Genomic DNA, 26217 nt, shown 5'->3' on the forward strand with positions numbered 1-26217 from the left:
ATGAGTTATAGAATTTAAGGCAAGGGCTAGTAGGTGTTTAGCTCCCCAAATTTTTTGGGAGGGAATTCAAGGAATTTAGTGGAAAAGCTAGAGATACACTTAGCTGCTGTTGCAGATGCCCTTAGCTCCCAACGACTCTCACGGGATCATCTACAAAAGCTCCTAGAGATCACTGTAGGCAAAACACAACCAGCAATATAAACTTGAGCGGACTCCGGCTTTAGGCGGAGCAGCAGCGGCGGCAGCCTCCCTTGCGCGCGTCCACCCGACCCCATCTCCTCCAGCAGCGGCGACGCATTGAATCGCGAAGGTCCATTTTCCTGCCTCGATCTTTTATATTTGGAGTTTGACTAGTCCGTTCACGCTTCTCCTAGCTCCGTCCAGAACCGGAGCATAAACCCGATCCTTAGTGCATATTGGCCGATCTGCCTTCTCCGCAGAGGCACTGGTGACGGGCTTTTGATGCTTTGCGACCATGCTGAGTCTTGCTCGCTCTTTCAGTGGTTAATTATGCAGTATTTTTGTTGAAGAGCGCCTCGACGGATAATTGTGTGTTCGTGTTTGTGTGTGTGTGTGTGTGGACGATGATAATAATAGCATTGGTTGGGAGGTCTTGAACAACATTTTCCTATGCAAAGTGACTACTGATTTTTTTGCTTTGCTCCAAATCTTACTATACTTAGAGAGTTCTTGAATAATCAATTAGATAGATGATCAGGTTATCAACAATAGTGAGATGAGGACCCGGTAAATCATTACTCGCATCTGCTTTTGTACATGCCAATGAATTGATGGAACGAGAATCTCTGCTGTATCTCAAGTTCTCAACTTTTTTTGTAGATGGTCAAGTTCTCAACTTGATTAAGTTCTGTATTTATTTATTTTGCGAGTAGATTATGCTCTTTGTTTAGCCGGTCAGTAGTTTGAACAAGCGGATATTAGGTCCCACTTCTGCAGATTTATATATGAAATAGGACTCAGATTTATTGATCAAACCAAAAGTAGAGATACATTGAAAATAAAATAATTTATCGAGTTCCCTGGTGATCGATCGTCTTCTTCCTCCCAAATGGGCCGATGGTACGCCACGGCTACTGCCTCTCCACATCAAAATAAACAATTTTTTTGTTAATCCCGGATGGGAACTCATCAAGGCCACGCGCCCTGGATGCCCGTGGGGGATGAGATGGCCTATGGGAGGTTCTGAGCTGTGGTTCTATTGTATTCTCTCCTCTTGCATATAATATACCATAGGGTCAAATTGCACCAAACTGAGTAACATGGCCAGTGGTTGAGCCATGTGCACTTGTCTGTGAACTGAGATATTAGTTTTTCTTAATGTGGAGTCAAACAAGTTCATGTGCAAAAACGATCCTGGGTCCCGACTCCTGAGATCTGAGGCGATCTGGATTCTGATATCCTTGCCGCCCGCACTTCTTGATCTGTCCACAATGTTTACTTCCGCCGTATATACGGCCAGCATTACATGAAAAGTTCATCACAAAGTGTTTTTTTCTTCGATAGAGGGCGCATTTGTTATCTTGAAATTTAGCATCAAGCCAATAAAAAATGAGTAACATTCAACCTCTGCATACGTGCGATGCACAAAACTAATCATAAAATCCAAAAAAATGAAGAACAAGCAAACATATTGACAACAATAGAGTCCTATAAGATCGACACTATGCCTGTGTTGATGGAGGCGGTGGAGCAGTCCGGAGATTATCTGCCATCCATTTTGGCTAAAAACCTCCGTAGCCACCAGCTCCAACCGCGTACACACCGCCTTGAACTGTGGTTGGTAGTCTGTCACCCATGCTGAGTAAAAACCTCTGTAAGCCACTTGCTCCAACCGCATACCAAGCTCTTCTGTAGGAGTCATCCTGACCTTGCCAGTAACACCTGGAAAGTGTTCATGCACATGCCCTTGAGGACATGTGCCCAGGAGCTACAATCTTCACTATTGAACCCTTGAGTCGATCTGAAACGCCTCTACACCAAATCTCACAAAAATCCCTAACCCAAGGAAACTGCAGGAATATACGTTGAAGCCCGGAAGACTAGCTCGAATTAAGGTGAAGCACCACCATCCGCCCTAGGGCCACCAATGTGATGAAAAAACATAACCGAAAGTTCTATTTGGAGTCAAGACACTAGGATTCCCCTTCCCGCCAGTGGCCACTGGAGAGCTAGACACACGGAGGCAAATTGACATGCTCACCCGCGGAGCTTAGAGAGGACGAGTTGCGCTAGTGGCCACAAAAGTGCAAGGGGAAGACCAACAAGTCAGTTCAGTCTTCCAATGGGCTTCCTTAGTACGCCTCAATTGTTGATGGGAACTCCAAGTCCCACATGAGTATCACCATTGATTCAATTTGTTGTCTAACTAATACATCTGACTTTGAGGAAATATAATTAGTGCTCTATTAGGTGTAAATATTCTAAATTACAATTTGTTTTTGGTTATGCCACATTTGATCACGGTCGACAGATTTTTGTGTGTGAAATAAACCTTTGTTTGATAATAAATAATTGTTTGTGCTTTTTAACAGGACGCAAATATTTTGTACCCAATCATCGTAAATTACCAGCCATTTTATTATTAACGTAACTACGTATGAAAAATGAGGACTGAAAAATGTAGGACAAGTGTCGACAGTTCATCATAGAAGAAAGAACACGCGGAGCTGGAAATGGTAACTAATAGAATAGTACAAATAACTAATACTAAGATATAGGAAATAGATATCTTGAAACAGAAATCACACAAATAATCGATGATCAAAAATTCAAAATTGAAACATCCAAATTTGCCTCTAATGCAACAGATTTTTTGGGGAATAAGTTGCGACTGATGAGAAACTCTAGTGGCAATTTTTGTTTCCAGCATTACTAATTTTTCTAATGAACGGGAGCCTTGGCTGAGTGGTAAAGTTGTTGCCTTGTGACAATGAGGTCACGGGTTCAAATCCTGTAAAAGTCTGCGTACTATAGATCCAAAGTGGTCGGACCCTTCTCTGTACTCTGCGCAAGTGGGAGCTACATGCATTGGGCTGCCCTTCATTACTAATTTTTCTAATACAACTATTTGAGCATTCGACCGGCATATTTTGTTACAGTGCCTTTGGCAATTTTTAGCCGATGACTTCCACCACATCAAGGTAATCTACGTACCTTGACACACATATTTTCTTTGCTATTTTATTGCATCATTTTGCAGAGAAACTCCATTTGAACTACATATGCACCAAATATTAATCAAGTCATGATATTTCTAAAACACATACTTAACAACATTTCAAATTCGGATCCCCTTTTGCGGAATTGGGCATCATTGTGGGCCTTCCGCGTCCGGGTGGAGATCACGGCGGCGATGGGGGGAGGTTGATATGGCAGTGGGGGTTCAGCACGGACGGCTAGGAAGGTTGGAGAATCGCATGCGTGGTTGTAGGCAGCAGCGGAAGCCATCGGTTAGGTGCCCTCCATGTGGTGGTTCGTTGCGGCGGAAGCCATCGGTTAGGTGTCCGTCCATAGAAAGAGGGGTTGTGTGAGGAAAGAAAAAAAATATGAAATTTTGTGTTGGCCAAATTTGAGCAGGCATGGTGGGTTCTAAATATTCTCAAAATTTTGATGAGTTATCGAATTTAAGGCAAGGGCTAGTAGGTGTTTAGCTCCCCAAATTTTTTTGGGAGGGAATTCAAGGAATTTAGTGGAAAAGCTAGAGATACACTTAGCTGCCGTTGCTGATGCCCTTAGCTCCCAACGACTCTCACGGGATCATCTACAAAAGCTCCTAGAGATCACTGTAGGCAAAACACAACCAGCAATATAAACTTCAGTGGACTCCGGCTTTAGGCGGAGCAGCAGCGGCGGCAGCCTCCCTTGCGCGCGTCCACCCGACCCCATCTCCTCCAGCAACGGCGACGCATTGAATCGCGAAGGTCCATTTTCCTGCCTCGATCTTTTATATTTGGAGTTTGACTAGTCCGTTCACGCTTCTCCTAGCTCCGTCCGGAACCGGAGCATAAACCCGATCCTAAGTGCATATTGGCCGATCTGCCTTCTCCGCAGAGGCACTGGTGGCGGGCTTTTGATGCTTTGCGACCATGCTGAGTCTTGCTCGCTCTTTCAGTGGTTAATTATGCAGTATTTTTGTTGAAGAGCGCCTCGACGGATAATTGTGTGTTCGTGTTTGCGTGTGTGTGTGTGGACGATGATAATAATAGCATTGGTTGGGAGGTCTTGAACAACATTTTCGTATGCAAAGTGACTACAGATTTTTTTGCTTTGCTCCAAATCTTACTATACTTAGAGAGTTCTTGAATAATCAATTAGATAGATGATCAGGTTATTAACAATAGTGAGATGAGGACCCGGTAAAGCATTACTCGCATCTGCTTTTGTACATGCCAATGAATTGATGGGACGAGAATCTCTGCTGTATCTCAAGTTCTCTACTTTTTATGTAGATGGCCAAGTTCTCAACTTGATTAAGTTCTGTATTTATTTATTTTGCGAGTAGATTATGCTCTTTGTTTAGCCGGTCAGTTGTTTCAACAAGCGGATATTAGGTCCCACTTCTACAGATTTATTTATGAAATAGGACTCAGATTTATTGATCAAACTAATAGTAGAGATGCATTGAAAATAAAAATATTTTTTATCGAGTTCCCTGGTGATCGATCGTCTTCTTCCTCCCAAATAGGCCGATGGTACGCCACTACTACTTATCAAACGAAACCTATTGTTATTAATCCCGGATGGGAAGTCATCAAGGCCATACTCGTACTGGACAAGCGCCCTGGATGCCCGTGGGGGATGAGATGGCCTATGGGAGGTTCTGAGCTGTGGTTCTATTGTATTCCCTCCTCTTGCATATAATATACCGAAGGGTCAAATTGCACCCAACTGAGTAACATGGCCAGTGCTTCCGCCATGTGCACTTGTCGGTAAACTGAAATATTAGTTTTTCTTAATGTGGAGTCAAACAAGACCATGTGCAAAAACGATCCTGTGTCCCGACTCCCGAGATCTGAGGCGATCTGGATTCTGGTATCGGCCATCCGCACTTCTTGATCTGTCCACAATGTATAATTCTGCCGTACGGCCAGGATTACATGAAAAGTTCATCGCGAAGTGGTTTTTTTCTTCGATAGAGGGCGCATTTGTTATCATCAAATGTAGCATCAAGTAGATAAAAAATTAGTAACACTCAACCTCTGCATAAGTAGGATGCACACAACTAATTACAGAGTCGAAAAAATAAAGAAAAATAGACATATTGACAACAGTAGTCTCCTATAAGATCGACACTGCCTATGTTGATGGAGGCGGTGGACCAATCCAAAGATTATCTGCGACCCATGTTGGCTAAAAAGCTCCGTAGCCACTTGCTCCAACCGCACATATACACACCATCTTCAACAGTGGTTGGTACTCTGTCACCCATGTGAGTAAAAACCTCTGTAGCCACTTGCTCCAACCGCGTACCAAGCTCTTCTATAGGAGTCATCCTGACCTTGCCAGTAACACTTGGAAAGTCTTCATGCACATGCCCTTGAGGACATGTGCCCAAGAGCTATAATCGTCACTATTGGACCTTCAGTCGATCTGAACCGCCTCACATCAAATCTCACAAAATTGTTAACCCAAGGAAACTGTAGGAATATACGCCGAAGCCTGGAAGACCAGGTCGAATTAAGGTGAAGCACCACCATCCCCCATCAGGCCACCAGCGTGAAGAAAAAACATAACCCAAAGTTCTATTCGGAGTCAAGACACTAGGATTCTCCTCCCTGCCAATGGCCACGGGAGAGCCAAACACATGGAGGCAAATTGACATGCTCACCCGTGGAGCTTAGAGAGGATGAGTTGTGCTAGCCACCACAAAAGTGGGGAGGGGAAGACCAACAAGTCAGTTTTGTCTTCTAACGGGCTTCCTTAGCACGTCTGAATTGTTCATGGGAACTCCAAGTTTTGTTCCCACATGAGTATCACCATTCATTCAATTTGTTGTCTAACTAATACATCTGACTTTCAGGATATATAATTAGTGCTCTATTAGGTGTAAATATTCTAAATTACAATTTGTTTTTCGTTATCCACATTTGATCACAGTCAATAGATTGTTATGTGCGAAATAAACCTTTGTTTGATAATAAATAAGTTTTCGTGCTTTAACGGGGCACAAATATTTTGTACCCAATCACCGTAAATTACCAGCCATTTTATTATTAACATTACTATGTATGACAAATGAGAATTGAAAAAAATCTAGGACACGTGTCGATAGTTCATCACAGATGAAAGAACACACGGAGCTGGAAATGGTAACCAATATAATAGAACTAATAATTAATACTAAGATATAGGAAATATATATCCTGAAACAGAAATCACACAAATAATCGATGATCAAAACTGAAACATCGAAATTTTCCTCTAATGTAACTGATTTTTTGGGGAAGAAATTGTGATTGATGGGAAACTCTAGTGGCAAATTTTGTTTCCAACATTACTAATTATTCTAATGCAATTACTAGATCATTCGACCGGCATATTTTGTTCCAGTGCCTTTGTCAATTTTGAGTTGATGACTTCCACCACATCAGGGCAATCTACGTACCTTGACACGCAAATTTTCTTTGCTATTTTATTGCATCATTTTGCATAGAAACTCCATTTGAACTACATATGCACAACATATTAATCAAAAGTTGATATTTCTAACAGACATACTTAATAACAATTCGATTTCGGATCCTCTTTGGCGGAATTGACCATCGTTTTGGGCCCCGTCGGGGTGGAGATCGCGGCGGCGGCGGAGGGAGGTTGATATGGCAGTGGGGGTTCACCACGGATGGCCAGGAAGGCCGGAGAATCGCCTCCGTGGTTGTAGGCGGCAGCGGAAGCCATCGGTTAGGTTCCCTCCATGTGGTTGTATGTGGCGGCGGTGGCGGCGACGGCGGAGGGAGGTTGATATGGCAGTGGGGGTTCACCACGGACGGCCAGGAAGGTCGAAGAATCGCCTCCTTGGTTGTAGGCGGCAGCGGAAGCTATAGGTTAGGTGCCCTCCATGTGGTGGGACGTGCGGTGGAAGCCATCGGTTAGGTGCCCGACCATAGAAAGAGGGGTTGCGTGAGGAAAGAAAAAAATAGAAAACTTTGTGTTGGCCAAATTTGAGCAGGCATGGTGGGTTCTAAATCTCAAGGTATTTAATGGAAAAGGTAGAGATGCACTTACAACCTGGCCTCGTTAAGGACGACGTGATCAATAAGCGCCGAGCGCAGGGCTATTTGGCGATGCACCCTGCACAAATTCCACAGCTGCCACATGGTGATGATCATCAGATAGTGCGCTCCTTTCATCTTATCCACTCTAGCCTGGGTTGCCGCATCGTCAAACCAGATGTTCAACTCATCATCGGGTTGAGGTATGATAGCCTGAAGGTCAAAGGCACGTAGCAACACAGTAAATTTGCCTTGCAAGGCGCAGCCTGACAGGAGAGGGCAAGCATTCGTCCACGTGCTGCAAACCCTCTATCTTGCCAGACGGGCCAATTTAACTTAAGGCTGCATGCAATGGAGAGTCATATGATACTAGTGTATGATAGTAGTACTTTCACAACGCATAGTATCATAAGTTACTATCTTAGATTGCTCATTTATTATCATGTATGACACATATAATACAAAATTTAATATGACATAGTATCATGATATGTTATTAAATTCTCTCATTCCTCATTTAATTATGTTTCACCTCATAAAAAGTGTCTAGTCGGCATGATACCGTTTATGATACTCCCCCATTGCGTGCACACCACCACCAGATTGAACGCCAGAACAGTGATTGGACAACACTATAACTTTGTTTTTCTATTTGTTATGAATGATTCGTAACTTCAAGTATTGATGTTGTTGGGAAAAAAAATCAAGTATTGCATGTCTCCTACATTGGTTTTGGCTAGCTTCAACCACACTGCAGCTTGGTCTCCTCCATTATTTTCACAATGCTTGGTACAATAAAAACAGGGAATCTTCCCCTTTATTTCAGAATACATGTATAAAATATCTCTTTCTTTTGAGAGATCGACAAAGATGTATTACCTGCATTCCAAATTAAGTGACCTTGTTTAAGTTCAAATTTGAACTAAAACAACATCACTTATTTCCGATCAGAGGAAGTATTATAGTAGAAGCATTCTAAGCTTAAGGCATTAGCTTATCACCATCGCCGTGGCTTGGCAAAGTCAGAGAAGATCCACATCCAACACGACATGGGTTGACGACCTCCTTTTCACCCCACACACCGCTGGTGGATGAGAATGAGAGGAGAGTGACTTCCTGGGCACTGACGATGTGTTGGAACGCTATGACGATGTAACTAATGCCACATCCTGGGGGTGGTGCAACGGCAGCAGGGGACATGTGTGCAGATGGTGTAGCACGGGCGTGGACATGGCTTACGCGGAAGCAGTGCTCTACGCCGTGCACGTCACGCTAGGTGCACATCTCTCTTTTGTCCCGTTCGTAGAGGCATGGCGGAGTGATCGGAAGCAATGCAGGGAGGCCATCGTCAGCGGAATAGCCAGCCGCGGCGGACCTTTGATACAGGGAGCCGAGGTGTATTGATCGAATTGGTGTCAATTTTTTTTCTTTATTTTTGACCTGTGGCGTCCATTTTGTAAAGACGCGGAGAAAATGGAGAGTCGTTGACGTATTTTAGTAGCAGGCGTTGAAGCCCAAATTAACATTGGCGGTCGAGTCCGACCTAACGAACCATTTGTGTGAACGCCGTAGGAAAAATTACCCCAACTTGGACAATGTACAAGCGCACGGAGATACACACTGGTTCTGTACGTTGTTTGATTTATCTTTTCGTTGTTTTGAATTTGTTTTGAGTCAGTTATTTCTTCTACCTTTCCTGATTATTGTACAAAATATCTGTATCCTTACCTTTAGTTATGTGCAATACGATAATCAGTATCCAGGAAAATGTCCGCACAAGCATTTACAGTAGATTTGGACAAGCCTCTTGTATTTCAGGTAATAATGTACCAATATTTATTTTTTTATTATTTTTCTTTGACTTCGAAAATTCAGATCTGTTCTTCGATTATGAATCCTAATACTTGGCAGTATTTTCAGGTTGGCCATCTAGGGGAGCAGTACCAGGATTGGGTTCACCAGCCAATTGTTAGCAAGGATGGGCCACGGTTTTTCGCCAATGATGTATTCGAGGTGAACATTCTGTTTTTATGACGCAGTTGTCTATTTTACACTCTGGACCTTATTTTCTGATGAATGGTTCATTTCAGTCCTTAACACGTACGAAATGGTGGGCGGTTCCTCTTATTTGGTTGCCTGTTGTTTGTTGGTGCATCAATACATCCATCCAAATGGGACACACAGTTCGAGAAGTAGCTCTGATGGCTGTAGTTGGGATATGTTTGTGGACACTGGCGGAATATATGTTGCATCGATACCTCTTCCACATAGATACAAAAAGTTACTGGTAAGATGTGCTGCCATTTACTACTAAACTCTATAAGCTGAAATAAGCATCTTCTGATCATAGCTGTTTTCACATGTTACAGGACAAATACAGCTCATTATCTTCTTCATGGATGTCATCACAAGCATCCCACGGATGAACTTCGACTTGTGTTCCCACCAACTGCCACGGCCATCACGTGCATTCTAGTAAATAATCACCCTCATTAAATTTTTTATTTGAGAACCCATGGGAGTATATATTAAGATAGAGAGGGGGTTACAGTTTACAAGAGAAGACTCGGGCGGTGAAAGTGCTCGTCGGCTTGCGAGTTCATATGCACCCTCAGTAAACAGTAATTTTTAAAAAAAAATAGTAGTAAACAAAATCGAAAAGGCTGAATTTTAACAAACATTGATAAATGTTCTACATGCATGCCAAGTTTCATTGAGAAAATATTTTCCAAAATGCTCCCCGTAAAGAAACAAAATCGATTATCCAAAATGTTTTCAAAAACAAACTTTTTGGAGGATTAATTTTGTTGTTTCACCAAAGCATTTTGGAATGTTGTTTCTTCATGAATATTTGCACATATGTTTAGTATTCGTCAATGTTCGTTCTCTAAAATTTTGTGATTTTTTTGATTTTGATTTTATTTATTTATTTTAGTATTCATGAGGGAGCATACGAGCTCGCGAGTGGCCTGCATCTTTTTGACCCGCCAACCCACTGTCCACCGCTATGTTAAAAGTCATCTCTAACGGGCTCCCTCATACGACCCCATATGTCTACAACAGACAATCCGGACCAAATCCGTACTCCAACGACTTCCTCATTTCGGTCTTGATAGTCTGGATTGTTTCATATCTCCCAGTCTGGCCCCCAGTCAAGGAGAGCGAGTGTGAGAGTCTGGATTGTCCGCCCAATCAACCAGACAATCTGCCCGGTTTCCCACCAGAGTCGGATGTTTCATGTCGTAGCTCTCTGCTTTAAAATCCCCACCATGCTGCCCCTACCTCGCTGACACACCCACCTTGACACCAGCCTCTCCCATTCACACACCGCTTTTTGACGGGCCGCCAAGGAGCAGTTGTGTGCCACCTTGGCCAAGTAGGAGACGCTAGTCGCCCGCCACGGTCTCCGCACATAGGCTCACCAGATGTATTCATGCGTACCTGCCATCACCATCAAGGAGTGCAACGCCACCTTCAAGGATGAGGAGGCGCACGCTGCTGGTCACACACTTCGAGCCAAGGACTAGTAGCGTTCCGTCCGTCAAGATCTCCATCAGGCCTCCAAGGAGGAGTTGTGCGCCATTGACTAAGTCGACTCCGATATCTCCGAGGAGGTCTCTTCCAAGTCTTGTGAGTAGTGAAAATCGATAAATACTAGAAGAAGTTGGACGCCGATAACGAACTGGCGTTCGCGCTGGAGAGTTGTCATCCCGAACGAGCCATTCGTGCCAGGGCAGGGAGGCGCCCGAAGGATTCCGTTCGTTTTGAGATGCCTCCCAGCGCGAACCCTTTCCATGATCTGATCGCCAAACCAAAACGGCACCAAAAAGCATAAAACACACCCCAGTTGGGCCTGCTAGCATGAGCAAAGAAAAGGCCCATTTAGATACTAAACACGGGAAAATGAAGACAACCCAATTAAATAAATTGAAAAAAGATACAATAAAATCATCATGAAAATCTAGAAATTGTCATGGATTGTTGAACTTGTTTAAACTAACTCACAATACATACAGAGAAGGGAAAATGCCATGATAAATGACAACTAGCGAAATTTCATGTTGTACAAATTAAAGAAAATATCATGGCCGAACAAAAAATTAAAATTGCCATGGTAAAGAAAATAAATATCCATGTTTGTATTAAAATTTAAAAATTTCCAAATATAATTTGTCGTTGTCAAAACGAAATGCCATCCTCTATACACTAAATACGCCATGATGCATAAAAGTAAATTTGTCGTGACCATAAAACTAAATTTTCCATGCTAGTATAAAAAAGTAATTTTGACATGTTCCAAGAAAGAAAGAAAAATTCTCATGGTCATAAAAACGCCATTGATGACAAAACAAATCTATAAGTTTGCCAATGTTGGCCAAAAGTGGCGTAAAATTTTCCATGATCGCATAAAAATAAATTTGCTGTGCTCATAGAACTAAGTTTGCCATGATCTACAAGCTAATATTGTCGTGATCAATTACTTAATTTAACATGATCAATGAAATAAATTTGCCATGAATCGCAAACTAATTTTGCCATGGTCATTTATTAAAATTTGCCATCCTCTTGGAAATAAAAGTAAATTTGCCATGGTGGTACATGAAACTAAAATTTTGCCATTGTCTATAAACTTAATTTGACATGATTAATTACTAAATTTACCATGATCAATGAAATAAATTTGCCATGCTTTATTAATGAAATTTGCCCTGGTCATCTACTAAAAAATTTCATCGTTGAACAAAGCTTTCTGACCTACCCAGACACCCTACGTTGAACATTGTGTTTTTTGGACATTCTTGAAAAGATCCCAATTTTTGCCAGCCGGTGGGTATGCCCATCGTAGGCATCCATGCCAGGTTTGAAGGAAAAAATATTTAAAATCATACTTTTAACAGGTGCTTAAAATTATTATTTTGAGTTTTAAAGATAAATAATAAATAGAAACGAATAAAATTTAAAGCAGTAAGTGGTTTTGTAAAAGCATTTAATAAATATTTTATAGAAAAAAGAATTTAAAATTATTATTTAAAACAGTCTTAAAACTTGTATTTTGGTATTCAAAAAGGAGAAAATGAACTAATGGAAAAAGGGAAAAAAGAAAAAAAATAGAAAGGACAATAAAATGCTTAGGCCTTGGCCTAACAAGGCGACGACATCGCTCCCGTCGGGCGTGTGTTTGGCTGGCCCAAGAGCTAGCGGATTTGAAAAAGTTCTTAATTTTTGTACTCCCTCTGTTCACTTTTATAAGACCTTGAAGATATTTCACACAATGCGCAAAACATCTCATTTTGAGTTGTCTGTAGTGACTTACAAAAGTGAACGGAGGGACTACAAAATATTCATCGATTTGAAAATTTCGCAGAGTTTCAAAAAATAGTTCACTAAGAAATTGCAGAAAAAGTGTTCTCAGTTTTGGGAACTTGGGCTTCCCAGCCATTTTTTCAGTTTTGAGAACCTTCTCGGAGGTCGTGAACCTCGTTGTTTCTTTTTTCTTTCTATGTTCTCTCTTGTTTTATTTTTTTCTGTTTCTGTTTTTCCTTTTTTGTCTTCTTTGACTTTTTTCTTTTTTTTTCTTTTCATTGTTTCTATTTCCCATAAATTCAAAATTTTCAGAATTCAAATTTGTTCATATTTTTCTTCTTTTTTGTGGAATTTCAACTTTGTTACTATTTTCTGAAAAATGTGTGTGTTCAAATTTTTGTTGGCTCTTTTTAGGAAATGTACGTGTTCTGACATTCTGAGCAAGTTCGAAAATATGAACATTTTTTTAAAGTTTCTGTACAAATTTTTAAAGTACGAATATTTGTATTCTATGAACAAAAAGAAAAACTAGAAACGCAAGGGAAAACCATTTAGAATAAACAATCCTACATCGGATAAATTGACGTTTCATGTTGAATCCAAAAGAGATCAAGATGAACATGCTTTCAAACAAATGCAAAGTATGATACCCATGTGAGCCATGTGTCGGATCGCCTATTGTACTGCCATCTCTTTTGGATAACCTGCAATATCTCAACATTGTTTAAACCTGCAATCAAGATAAACATGGTTTAAACCATGGTCTTTTTTCCGGAGTGTGCCAAAACAAAATTTGTGTCACAATCCCGAAAGGCGGTATCAGAATGTAGAGCACAATTGTGAATTAGATATACCCAGAACATTGACTGACAATAATCGGCAACTAAATTAACTGCTAGATACTGTGGCAGTAGAGCAGTTACACAACGTGGGATGAGAGGGTCTGAACGAAACCAGATACATAGGGTGATTGAAATTGGACGTGTGCAATGAAGATGCCTCCAGATTCATCCCTACAAAGCATGCATGGTACCAGCAGGCGTGAGCGTGGACGATTGAGGCTGCAAATTCATCTTGTCAAGGGAGAAACCTTGGAATAAAAGCTTATGCTCGGGGAGTCGGGGTGGAGACAGATGCCATAGAGAAGGTGGCGACAACACGTTGACTTGCCAAGGAAGAAACCTGAGAGGGATGGAGACAGATGTCATAGAAAAGGTGGAGAAGAAGGGGATGGCTCTCCGGGGATGAGGGTTGTGATCTCAATCGAGGGGGGACGTTCACAGCCAGCAGTTGCGGCGGAGACGACGGAAGGGGCAGGTCCACGTACTACTGCTTGAAGGCGAGCAGAGCTGCTATAATGACTCCATCTCCAACTCTTGCTTGGAGAATATGTAGAGGAAGCAGCAAATTCATCAATGCTTTTAGTACGTGAGTGGACATTGGAGAAGATGAAGAGGAAGCGTACCAAACAAATAATGGGGAAGATGAAGTGAAGCGTGCAGTGGATTTGCAGGAGAAGTGTCCGTGGAGACGTGAGATTGCGGTAACAAGGTAGAGTGCACGAACAGAACCGGAATTTCTCTGCAAAAACAAATAAAAAAACAGAAATCTGTAAGACAATAGACTTTGGGAGGAACCGGCACAACCCTCTAGGGGTGGCCTATCACATATATATAATGAGATGGTATACAACGTTACAATATACACATGTAAATACAGTCTAACACCCTCCCTCAATCTTAGCCACTTTCTAATGAATCTAGAAGGGTAAGATTGCGCCTGCAAGTCTCAAACTGTGGCAAAGGCAATGGCTTGGTGAAGATGTCAGCAAGTTGATCCTTGGAAGAAATAAATTTGATCTGTAGTTGCTTCTGAGAGACACGTTCACGCACAAAGTGATAGTCAACTTCAATGTGTTTCGTTCGGGCATGGAATACCGGATTTGCAGAAAGGTATGTAGCACCGATGTTATCACACCAAAGAACAGGAGGCTGTGATTGGGGTATACTTAACTCCTGAAGCAAGGACTGTACCCAGATAATCTTTGATGTGGCATTGGCCACAGCCTTATACTCAGCTTCAGTACTGCTACGCGAGACAGTAGCTTGTTTCCAAGCACTCCAGGCAATCAGGTTAGAGCCAAAGAAGACAGCATAACCCCCCGAGGATCGCCTGTCATCCGGATTGCCAGCCTAGTCTGCATCAGAATATGCTGAAAGACAACTAGAGTCAAACGGCCGAATATGCAAACCATGAGCCACCGTGAAACGAATATAGCGCAAAGTCCGCTTAACAGCAGACCAATGAGTGTCACGGGGTGACTGCAGATACTGGCAGACTCGGTTAACAGCATAGGAAATGTCTGGTCGCGTGATCGTCAAGTACTGGAGCCCACCAACAATACTCCGGTACTCGGTCGCATCAGAAGAAGAAAGAAGCACACCATCAACAGCATTGAGCTTATCAGTGGTAGACATGGGTGTAGTCGTCGGTTTGCACTTAAGCATCCCAGCTCGCTGCAACAAATCCAGAGAGTACTTCTTCTGCGTCATAACAAGGCCAGCAGCACGAGAAGTAACCTCCACACCAAGAAAGTAATGAAGCTTCCCAAGGTCCTTGACCGCAAAATCAGCACCAAGTGAGCGAACAAGCGCAGTAGCAGCCGACTGAGAGGAGCTGACCAAAATGATATCATCTACATAGACCAACAAGTACATAGTAACCTCAGGCCTTTGAAGAAGAAACAATGAGGAGTCAGCAGTTGATGATGCAAAACCATGAGCACGAAGAGCCATTGCAAGACGAGCATGCCAAGCACGAGGAGCCTGCTTCAGACCATAAATTGCCTTGGACAGACGACAAAGATGATCAGGGCGATCCGGATCAGAGAAACCCGGAGGCTGGCGCATGTAAACCTCCTCCGCCAAGACACCATGAAGAAAAGCATTTTGAACATCAAGCTGACGAAGAAACCAACCTCGAGTAACAGCCAGAGAGAGAAGAAGTCTGATGGTAGTAGGCTTGACCACTGGACTGAAGGTGTCTTCATAGTCAAGTCCAAAACGCTGTCAAAAACCACGAGCAACCAGACGAGCCTTATAGCGCTCAATGGACCCATCAGAATGCCTCTTCACTTTGAAAACCCATTTGGAATCAATGACATTTACCCGTGATTGTGGAGGAACAAGAGTCCATGTCTGATTGCGAAGAAGCGCTTGATACTCCTGCTCCATGGCCTCTCTCCAATGAGGAATGCGCATAGCAGCTTGATACGTGCGTGGCTCAGAGGATGGATCTGCGAGAGCAGCAGACATGCACGCCGCTAACCAAGCAATTGTGCCATCGTGACGTTGCTTAGGCTGAAAAATGCCACTCCGACTGCGCGTATGTGGACGTAGAGCAGCAGCAGGAGCCGGCGGAGGCGAAGGTGACGGAGACGTGACGGTCGCCGGAGATGCAGGAATCACCTCAGGCGAGCTCGGGACAGACGACTCCGGGCTGCATGGCGAAGACTGGCCCGACGACAGGGGCTCAGAGGCCATGGGCGAACCGAGGGTGGGCGAGGCCAGCTCCGGTGACACCGGCCCAGACGGCCTTGGCGAGGCGAGAGCAGGCGAGGCCGGCCCTGGTGAGAAGGGCCCAGACACCCTGGGCGAGGCAGGGGCGGGCGAGGCCAGGCCTGGTGATGACTGCCCCGACGCCCTGGGCGAGACGGGGACCGAGGAGGCCGGCCCAGTCGGCGGGGTTGCAGGGGCGACGATGGCGAAGGCAGCCCAGAAGCCAGAGGCGACCGGGCCAGGACGTCGATCGGCCGTGCATGAGCACGGAAACCGAGGCCATGCAGGGGCGCCATGTGCTCCTCATGCACAACAGAAGGTGCCGAGGATGAAGGCGATGGCGACGAAGAGGAAGATGGCGCTTCCAGAATCTCCAAACGAGCCCCATGACCAGTGCCTGCACCATGGTTAGGCAACAATAGAGGAGAATATGCAACATCATCAAATTGGTCAGAAGCAACAGAGGATGAATGCATGACAGGTGGCTCGGTAGTGGACACAGGGAGGTTGGCAAAGGGAAAAACATGCTCATCAAACACAACATCCCGAGAGATGTAGACACGATTAGTGGGAACATGAAGACATTTCTATCCTTTATGAAGAGAGTTATAACCAAGAAAAACACACTTCTTGGAACGAAACTCGAGCTTACGCTTGTTATATGGACGGAGATGGGGCCAGCAAGCACACCCAAACACCTTGAGAAATGTGTAGTCCGGTTGTTCATTAAGGAGAACTTCAATGGGAGTCTTCATATTCAAAACACGAGTGGGAGTACGATTGATGAGAAAACATGCAGTGGTGAAAGCATCACTCCAAAAACGAAACGGAACAGATGCATGGGCCAAAAGAGTCAGACCAGCTTCAACAATGTGACGATGCTTACGTTCTACTGAACCATTCTGCTGATGTGTATGTGGACATGCTAAACGGTGAGTGATCCCAAGCGACTGAAAGAAGGAGTTGAGGTTGCGATACTCGCCACCCCAGTCCGACTGAACATGAAGAATTTTGTGCTTGAGAAGGCGTTCAACATGTTTTTGGAACTGAACAAAAATGTCAAACACATCAGATTTACGTTTGATAAGATAAAGCCAGGTAAAGCGGCTGTAAGCATCAACAAAAATGATATAATAATTATGACCACTAACAGAAGTCTGAGCAGGACCCCATACATCTGAAAACACAAGTTCTAAAGGATGTTTCACCTCACGACTGGACTCCGAAAAAGGAAATTGATGACTCTTCCCCTGCTGACAAGCATCACACACTGCTACATCTTTATTACTAGACACACTAGGAAGCTCATGACGACGCAAAACATGCCGGACAATAGGTGTGGCCGGATGACCAAGACGAGCATGCCACTGTGACGGAGATACCCGAACTCCACTGAAGACGCGAGCGACGCCAGGATGCTCCAGACGATAGAGACCTTGGCAGAGCCGCCCACTAAGAAGAATGTCCCTCGTGCCCCGATCCTTAATAAAAAGATCAAAAGGATGAAATTCACAAAGCACATTATTATCACGAGTGAGTTTAGGAACTGAAAGAAGATTACGTGTCACAGATGGAACTCGAAGAACATTGCGAAGTTGAAGACTCCTATTGGCATGTCTAGTGAGAAGTGATGCTTGACCAATATGAGAGATGTGCATACCTGCTCCATTGGCGGTGTGGATCTTGTCGGAGCCATGGTAGGGTTCACGAGTGTGAAGCTTCCCCATCTCACTGGTCAGGTGCTCTGTCGCCCCAGAGTCCATGTACCAGTGGGGATCAATGGAGTAGGACTGAGTGTGTCCCTGTGGCTTCTGCGGCGGCGGACGATCAGCCATGGCGACCTGACGAGCAAAGTTGCGTGTATCCTTCCCGTCATTGCCAAGACCAAGAAAACCCCGTTGGAAGCGCTTGTGACACTTCGAGGCCTAGTGCCCATCGCGACCACAAAGCTGGCACACACGTGGACCGCCAGCCCCTGGTAGCGTCGCAGTAGGAGGAGGGGCCGAGGCGGGTGGTGGTGACTGCCCCGAAGGAGCCCTGGATGAAGCAGAGGAGCGACCACCCTTGGTGGCGGCGTTTGCCGAGAGGGCACCGTTGCCCCTGGATCGGCGCGTCTCGACTCGTTGCTCAGTAAGCAGGAGGCGTGAAAAGACCTCGTGTGCTGGCATGGGCGTGGAGTTGCCCCTCTCATTGATGATCTCGACTAGGGCGTCATACTCCTCATCAAGACCATTGACGATAAACGAGTTGAACTCGGAGTCGGTGAGGGGCTGTCCAATGGAGGCCAGCGTGTCGGCGAGACTCTTGACTTTGTTGTAGAACTCAGTGGCGGTGGAGTCAAGCTTCTGACACTCCCCAAGTTGGCGACGGAGCCCAGATACACGAGCCTGCGACTGTGCCGCAAACGAGCGCTCAAGAATAGTCCATGCCTCGTGGGACGTCTTGGCGAAGACAACAAGCCCAGCAACGGCCGGAGAGAGCGACCCCTGGATGGAGGAGAGGTTCGCCTGATCCTGCCCTGTCCAGACACGGTGAGCCGGATTATAGACCGGACCATGCACGCTGTCAACCAGCGCAGGAGGGCAAGGGAGAGAGCCGTCGACATAGCCAAGCAGGTAGTGACTCCCAAGAAGCGGAAGAACCTGCGCGCGCCAGAAGATGTAATTGTCCGACGACAACTTGATGGTGATGAGATGGCCGAAGTGAAACGGCGGCGGCGGCTGCGATCCCGTCGAGGAGACTGGCTGAGGTGAGAACACCGTGGAGACAGTCGGAGGGGTAGCCGGCGCGGTGACAGAGGGCGGGATGGCCGCGGTTGACGCCGCGAAACCTGCCAGCGTGACGTCCTCCGCCACCAGCGGCGCAGTGGCCGAGGGCGCGACAGCCGCGGTTGACGGGGCGGCGGTGGTGTGGGCCACAAGCGCCTGCCCGGGCGAAGTAGCAGCCGGCGGGAGCGCGAAGAGGGAGCCGACGCTCCGTGTCCCGATCGGCGCCTGAAGGGAGGCGGCATCCAGCGGCCTCGAGAGAAGTGCCGCGAGGGAGGCCGGCAAAAAACCGGTGGCGGTGGAGCCGGACGCAGCGGCGGACGTCATAGCAGTCGGGCGACGGCGGCGGCGGGCGTGGCGGCGGCGGCGGTGGCGGCGGCGGTGGCGGCGGCGGTTTAGGGTTTTTAGGCGGAAGCGGACGTAACCTAGCGTGATACCATGTAAGACAATAGGCTTTGGGGGGAACCGGCACAACCCTCTAGGGGTGGCCTATCACATATATATATAATGAGATGGTATACAACGTTAAAATATACACATGTAAATACAGTCTAACACCTGACAAGGCCTGTTTGTTGACATGCTGAAATTTAGATAGTAGCAGTGAAAAAACTCCAGAAGGAGAAGCTTAGTGAGTAGCAATGAAGTAAATGCAGCATGATAAGCTATGTGGCAAACCGGAATGTCAGTCCTGGAGAAGACGTTGCTACTTTATAAAACTGGGCTCCTCGCCATCAATGACGGTCGCGGAGTAGACCAACGGTGAACAGAGGCTCAATTCTGGCTGTCAGTGACCAAAACGGTGGACGACCCGCGTCCCAAGTCCCAACCACGCCTTGGCTCGGAGCAAACGAACGGCGTGTGCCCCCCAGCCCGATTCGTCTTGCTCCTCGGAGACCCGGGGTAGGCAGCAAAGAAGTGCGCCCGACACGCGTCCCAAGTCCCAACGCCCAGGGAGATGTACGGTCGTACCCCTGGCCGCCGGCCGGTCGAAGCAGACGCCAGATTGTGGCAACACGCAGTGATGGACGGGCGGCGCAAGCAGGACGATGGGATGTGAGGCGGAGGGACGCGCGTCGCCATGACGTGGTGAGCAGCGGTGCTGGCCTCGAGGTGGTGCCTGGTGGCTGGATTCGGCCAGGCGACGAAGGAGGTGTGGTGGCGGAGGAGGCATACAGGGGTGCGCATGGCGGGCACAGTAGAGGCATGGTCGCCGTAGGCACAACCCGCAGTGGGAGGAGTAGGAAGAGCTGCGGACAGGCGGCGCTCAGGGGCCAGAATTGGTTGGGATCGCCTGTGCAGGTTGACCGGCGGCCGAGCGGCGACTGTCCGGGATGAGCAGGCATATTGGATTATGATCCCCTATATGGGTTGAGTGCGTCCGTGGAGTAAATTGCTCAAAGTCACCACATTTGTGGCTAGGGTATTTTAAAACTATCATTTTTGCTCAAAATTAAAAAACCACCTACTCTACGGCAAGTGAGTAACAAATCGCACTAATTCGAAACTGAACCGTATCTAACAGCAGATCTAACGAGTGGGACCTGTCTGTCGGGCTGATTTGGCATGTCTACATGGACAATATGGTGAGGTGGAAGATGGCCTACTGGTCAGCCTCTCATCTCTTTTCACTCTTTTTCCCTACTTCGACGGTCAGCGCCAGGCCCACCGGCCGCAGACCTGGTCTGCGGCGCCCGTCCGATCTGCCGCACGTGTGGCCGCGCCGCCCTCTGTAACTCCCTCTGACGCCGCCTCCAGTCCACGCACCAGCCCGGCCTGACTTCCCTCGCGCGGTCGTGCGACAAGCGCCACAAACCCGCGCCGCCCATGCATCTACCTCCGACGCCACCGGCCCCAGCCCAGCTTCCGCCGCCGCCGCCAGCACGCACGGCTGCCACCGTAGCCGAGGCGACACCTGTGGGTGACCTCCTGCACGTGCTCGTCTCGTAGTGGAGCAGCAGCTAGTCGGCCACGAGTCTCCTCGCGTGCGTGTTGTGGCTCTGCAGCTAGCTGGTCGTGAGGTTCCTCCCATGTGTGCTGTGCCTCAGCAAGTAGCCAGCCACGAGGCTTCTCATCTCACACGCGCTGCACGCACCCGCATGCCATTGCCGCTGCTTCTCTCATCTGTCATTTCCGCGGCCAATGCATCCTCCTCGTCTTGTAACCATGTCAAGGAGCTCCGCCTCGTCGTCCAGATCATCTCTACCGAGGGAATTGCGCTGAGCCGACGCGACTCAAACGTACCATCGCCGTCTTCCCTAGCTTTGTACGCTGGCCACCTCCCCAGATTCGCCGCCGTCGCTGGACCCCGGCTCTTCCCATCGCTTGCTCATCTCTTCGTCAACATCCCGAAGCTCATGGAGTCACAGCCGATGAGTGTCTCGACCCTGAGCACACCTCCCCATGATGGCCTGCTCCGGCGGCCTTTGCGGCCGTCAAGGACGTCGCTCTGGTTCATAGCATGGCTTCGTCAACACCATGGGCGCTGCCCAGGAAGCAGACTGGTGGGTTGGGCCAGAGCCAGCGAGGCGCCGAGAGATAGAGGCGAGGTGTGGGCTGGCGCCGTCGAGCTCCACATCCTATGCGCTGATGGAGGTGAGGCGTGGGTTGGCGCCGTTGATCTGCTGGAAGTTCCACCACACCCAGGAGGCGGATTTGGCGGTGGCCCGGCGCCGGCGAGGCGAACGAAAATGGCTGCGCCGGCTGCAGGTGCATGGCGCGGTGGCGGTCGGCATGGTGTGGTGGTTGCAGAAGGAAGAAGAATAAGGGTGCGTTTGGTTGCAAGGGCGGTCATGAATGGGTTAGGATCGTTCAGAAAATAGACATGTTTGGTTATAAAGCACATGAATGGTTCGAGCCAAAAAAAAAGAATATGCCTTGAAGATGCTGAACCGTTCCACCCAACCAAATCGGTCGAATCAAATGGCCACCTTTTGCATGCATGACTATGTGAGTATGACTGGTGGTCCCGTCCTAAATAATTAGCTCACCACTTATATTCAGCCAAACACAGGAATTGAATGGTTCAATCCCCAAAAAATTGAACGGTCCCAACCAATTCATACGATACCTTCAACCAAACGCATCCTAAAAGGGGGAATAAGACATGTGGTTGACAGGTGGGGCCCGTCAACCTCAGCGGGTCAAAACATTGACTACTAGTTTTTTCCACATCAGCCCAACAGACGGGTCCCACTTGTCAGTTTTACTGTTAGACACGGTTTAGTTTAGTGCGATCTGTCACTCATTTGCTGCAGAGTTGGTGGTTTTTTTTAAATATAATTTTGAGCAAAAATTAGTAGTTTTGGAGCACCCTAGCCACAAATGTGGTGACTTTGAGCAATTTACTCCCGTCATTTGTGCGACACGGAAGACAATTGGGCGTTTTCCATCGCCGTATTTTCTTTTTTAACACGGTACAAACGCAAGCGTTCATATAAAGCGCATACGCTCACCCTATGAACGCACACACGCACATCCTACCTCTATGAGCACCTTCAAAATACTGAGCCGACATATCATGTTGAAATTTTACGAAGTCTGTAGCTGTATGGTAAGGCCATATGGGTGATCAGACTGTTTTGTTTTAGATCGGAATCAACTGATTGGTGGGCGTTTGCACACAGAATGACATGGCAGTAGATGGACAGTGTTCATGTTAAAAGAATTACTAGTAGTGGGGTCAATTTGTTAAGAATGTAAGATTAAGGTTAGGGTTCCAAAAATTTACCTACTCTAGTTTTTCGCAAAAACCTACTATTTTTTGCCTTTTTGTATCGAAAAACCTGATGACTCTGAGCACGATTATGATAGGGCAACTCAAATAGACGCACGATTTGTTTGCTTGGGTCGGCCGTGCAGACATCAGTGCCCCTTTTTTGATTTGGGTCAGGCGTGCACCCAACGCTAGTCCGACCCATATTTTTTAAACGCAGACCTTAAAATAAGAGCAATCACATTCAAAGTTAAACATTAAACACTGGTGAATAACATGCCAAAGTCCACATTAACATTAAAACCATTAATTAAACTTAAAAAAAATACGCACCGCCCTGCACGCTGTCCTAGGCATCCTCGTCGTCCAAGCCGTGGCTGGTGAGGTCGACCAGGTCCGGCGCCGGCCCAGCCCAGGGGAATGCCGCCTCATAGGCCCGAGCAATGTTGCCCTACTGCGCCGGCTGGGCTGCTACGCTGCGGCCACGGCCCTCCTCCTGCTCCTTCTCTTCGTGCTCCATCTGCATGAACCAGTCACGTCGGGGCGCTCGTCGCAAGCGCGCGCTGCCTCCAATGCTTTGGGTAAGCAGCCTCTGGCGCCGGCGTCGCGCCGAACCAGACGGGGGGCGGGGGAGCCCACTTGCGCAACTCCACGGTCCAGACATAGCGCTCTGTCGGCTCCATAGACGGCGGCTCAGCCTTGGGCATCGGGGGAGTGAGCCTTGGTGGTGACGGCGGCACCACACAGTCGCCTGCCGCAGAGAGCGCGAGGGCCTCTGCCAGCCTCTCCTGGTAGTCCGCCTCTGCCTTGCGCCGCTCCTCCTCGACGGAGGTCTGCATGGCCACCGCCAATGCCGCCTGGTAGCACTAGTGTTGCTCACGTAAAGTAGTTTTTCTACTAGTGTAGGAAGCCTCCTCCTCCTCCAGCTAGACGATGGGGGGCAGAGGGGGAACGGTGTTGTGGTGCTGGATGCCGCGGCGCCGTTGTTCCTCGTGCACGAGGGCAAACTAGACCTCCCAATCGGGAGAGTCCGGCGTACTATGGCATCCTCCGGCGTAAGTAGCTCCCGCCGCCTGAGCACCTCCTCGGCGTGCGCCCGGCCGCCCGCTGCGACCACGACACTATCTGCCCCGGGATCCGCTACGGATCCAGATGCCAGTCATGCGGTAGCGTCATGTCCGGGTACGGCAGCGGCTGGCTGTACTGCCAGTGGCACCACGCCTATTGTACCAGAATGTGTAACCGCTGCCTGGAGGGGCTGGCAGGCAATGGCGGAGGAGGAAGCACTGGGGGTGAGATTCCCCTGGTTCTTACTGCTAAAGAAGCGCATGGCTATGGCTAGGGTTTGCTTTGTGGTCGGCGAGGGACGACTGCGTGTGGTGGTTGGCCGGCTGATATGTGGGGCCAGAACGAAAACCGAGGGGATGCTCGGCGCGTCAGCTTCGTCTTCGTGCCGACGCATGTCAGACCCAAATGAAATTCGTAGACGCGGACATGAAGCGGATGTATTTTGAATTTGGGTGAACGCGTTGGACAAGCGTTTTTGTCCGCGACGACCCAAACAGACATGTACAGACAAAATGTGTCACCCCGTTGGAGTTGCTCTTAGCAGCAGAAGCACACCGGCAGCAGTGCCGCCCACACCAGAGAGAGGGAGGAGCTCTCCCAGCGCCAGACACGCAAGTATGTGTGTCACTGTTAGTATAATTCTGATCTTGGGTTCGTTCAACTACATGCATGGCCGGGTCATGTGTGGACGCGTTGAGTTAGTTGGCTAGTTGTGTGCATGTGCGTGTGCATGCACAGTTTGTTAGTGGGTGCGTGGGTTAGTGGCACAAAACTAGGCCAGGTTTGTTGCCCCGGCTGTCTGCGTGCGTGAGGCTATTTCAAAAGCTTGCGTTGTGTGTAGAGTAGTCTAGACGAGAGGCAAGATGTAGGCTTCCGTGTCTAGGCTCCATGGCACCTGGCGTGTGTAGCCAGAGGTGCTAGTGTGTGTGTGTGTGTGCAGTTTGTGTGTGCGAGCTGTGGAGAGCCAAACCCAGCGAATAAAGGTTGCCAAGATACAGGCCGGTTCGCGGCCGTGGCGTTCGTCGTTATTGCTCTGAGTTCGTGCTCGAGTTGGGTTATCTTGTGCGTATGGTTTTCGGGTTTGCGCGAACAGTCACGGATGTTCTCTCTATAGAGATGCCGAGCGACGGCAAACGTGCACCTACGGGCTATGCCTCATGATGGATCGGACCTCAGCTACATCCAGAACGGCCCGCACATGTGTACTAAGTTGTTTAACCTCGAATTGAGGAACTCCTCAGATTCTCCTCCCAAACATCTCCTGAACTCTGGGTTTTTAGCAAGAAGCTGAGCTGACAAGTTAGGCTGAGGAGTTTGAGGACCTGAGGGAGCTCTAGGAAGCGTTTGATAGGCTGCATGAATTTTGCGCACTTTGTATCTGAAGAGGCTAGTTTTCTAGACGGGCCTCCTTACCAGCTCATGCCAACCGTAGAAAATGGACCCCACGAAAACGACCTAGTAGAAAGACTTGAAGTACGGACATCGCCCGTCAACCTTTTTTTTTTGATCAAAGAAGGGTTTTCCCCTTCCGATTTTCATTACTGAAAACCAATTTTACAAAGTTCAAAGGACGAGTAACAGAAAACAGAAACAGGTTCTAAAACGAATGAGAACTTGCCCAAAGGACCAACACAGGCCCAACATGAACAAGGTCCATCAACACACCTAAACAGAGTCATAGACTTAACAACTAGTGACTAGCAGGCACAAAAGGACTTGGAACAGCAGCAGAAGATGAAGGAGTTGCAACCATCATCTAGGGGAGCCTCGCCACATTGATTCGCCATCCCTGCCCAGCTGTGTACACCTCACTTGCTTCCTGTTCTAGAACTCTTGCCACCAGTTCCAGCATTTTTTTGGTGGCTCCTTTGTCTGCAAAATGGACCAATCAAGCAACCATCGAACCATTAGTTTGATTATCTGGAAAGGATCATTAATCCTTTTTCTCTCAAAGACAATTTCATTTCTACATTTCCAAATTGCCCATAATAAAGCAGAAACCCCTATCATCACCATTTTCTTGTCTTCTTTATTGAATTTATTAATCCACCCCCCAAAACAATCTTTGACACTTAACGGACTGGACTTCAGACCACAAACGCATCGGACCAAACTCCAAAGCAGAGAGGCCGCAGAGCATGTGAACATCAAATGATCAATTGATTCATCTTGTCCACAAAACACACATTCTTTCCCTCCTTTCCACCCTTTTTTGAGTAAAACATCCCTAGTCAAAATGCTCTTTTTATTCACTAGCCACAAGAAGACTTTTATTTTAGCAGGAACTTTGATTTTCCACAAATATTTCTATGGAAATTTCACCCCTGATGTGATCAATTCCTTGTATAAAGATTTAACAGAAAAAATTTTATCAGCAGTGAGGGTCCATTCAACCTTATCATTTCCTCCATTCATTTTAATTGTTTCACATATACTTTTCAAAGCATTCCACAACCCTAAAGTTTCTCCATGCAAAGTTCTTCTAAATTTAAAACCTTTCCATCCTTTTTGGATGGCCTCATACACAGTAATTTTATGATCAAAGCAGATGTCATATAATCTAGGGTAGGCATCTTTTA

At 47.0% G+C, this 26217-nt stretch overlaps 1 protein-coding gene across 2 annotated transcripts in view; it reads left to right on the forward strand.

Moving 5' to 3' along the window:
* Positions 1-208: 208 nt before the first annotated feature.
* LOC119300335 (dihydroceramide fatty acyl 2-hydroxylase FAH1-like) overlaps positions 209-26217 on the forward strand; it is a 28984-nt gene continuing 2975 nt past the window's right edge. Inside the window, exons 1-5 of one of the 2 annotated variants that reach the window (XM_037577338.1) lie at positions 209-310; positions 8986-9047; positions 9150-9242; positions 9320-9516; positions 9599-9704. In XM_037577338.1, the coding sequence (XP_037433235.1) occupies positions 8997-9047; positions 9150-9242; positions 9320-9516; positions 9599-9704 (447 nt within the window). In that variant the 5' untranslated portion in view covers positions 209-310; positions 8986-8996. Of the gene's footprint in view, positions 311-3836; positions 3942-8985; positions 9048-9149; positions 9243-9319; positions 9517-9598; positions 9705-26217 lie in introns of those variants that run through there. The other variant, XM_037577332.1, reaches the window with a different exon arrangement.

Source organism: Triticum dicoccoides, chromosome 1B, assembly GCF_002162155.2.
Source record: "Triticum dicoccoides isolate Atlit2015 ecotype Zavitan chromosome 1B, WEW_v2.0, whole genome shotgun sequence".
Classification (NCBI taxonomy): Eukaryota; Viridiplantae; Streptophyta; class Magnoliopsida; order Poales; family Poaceae; genus Triticum; species Triticum dicoccoides.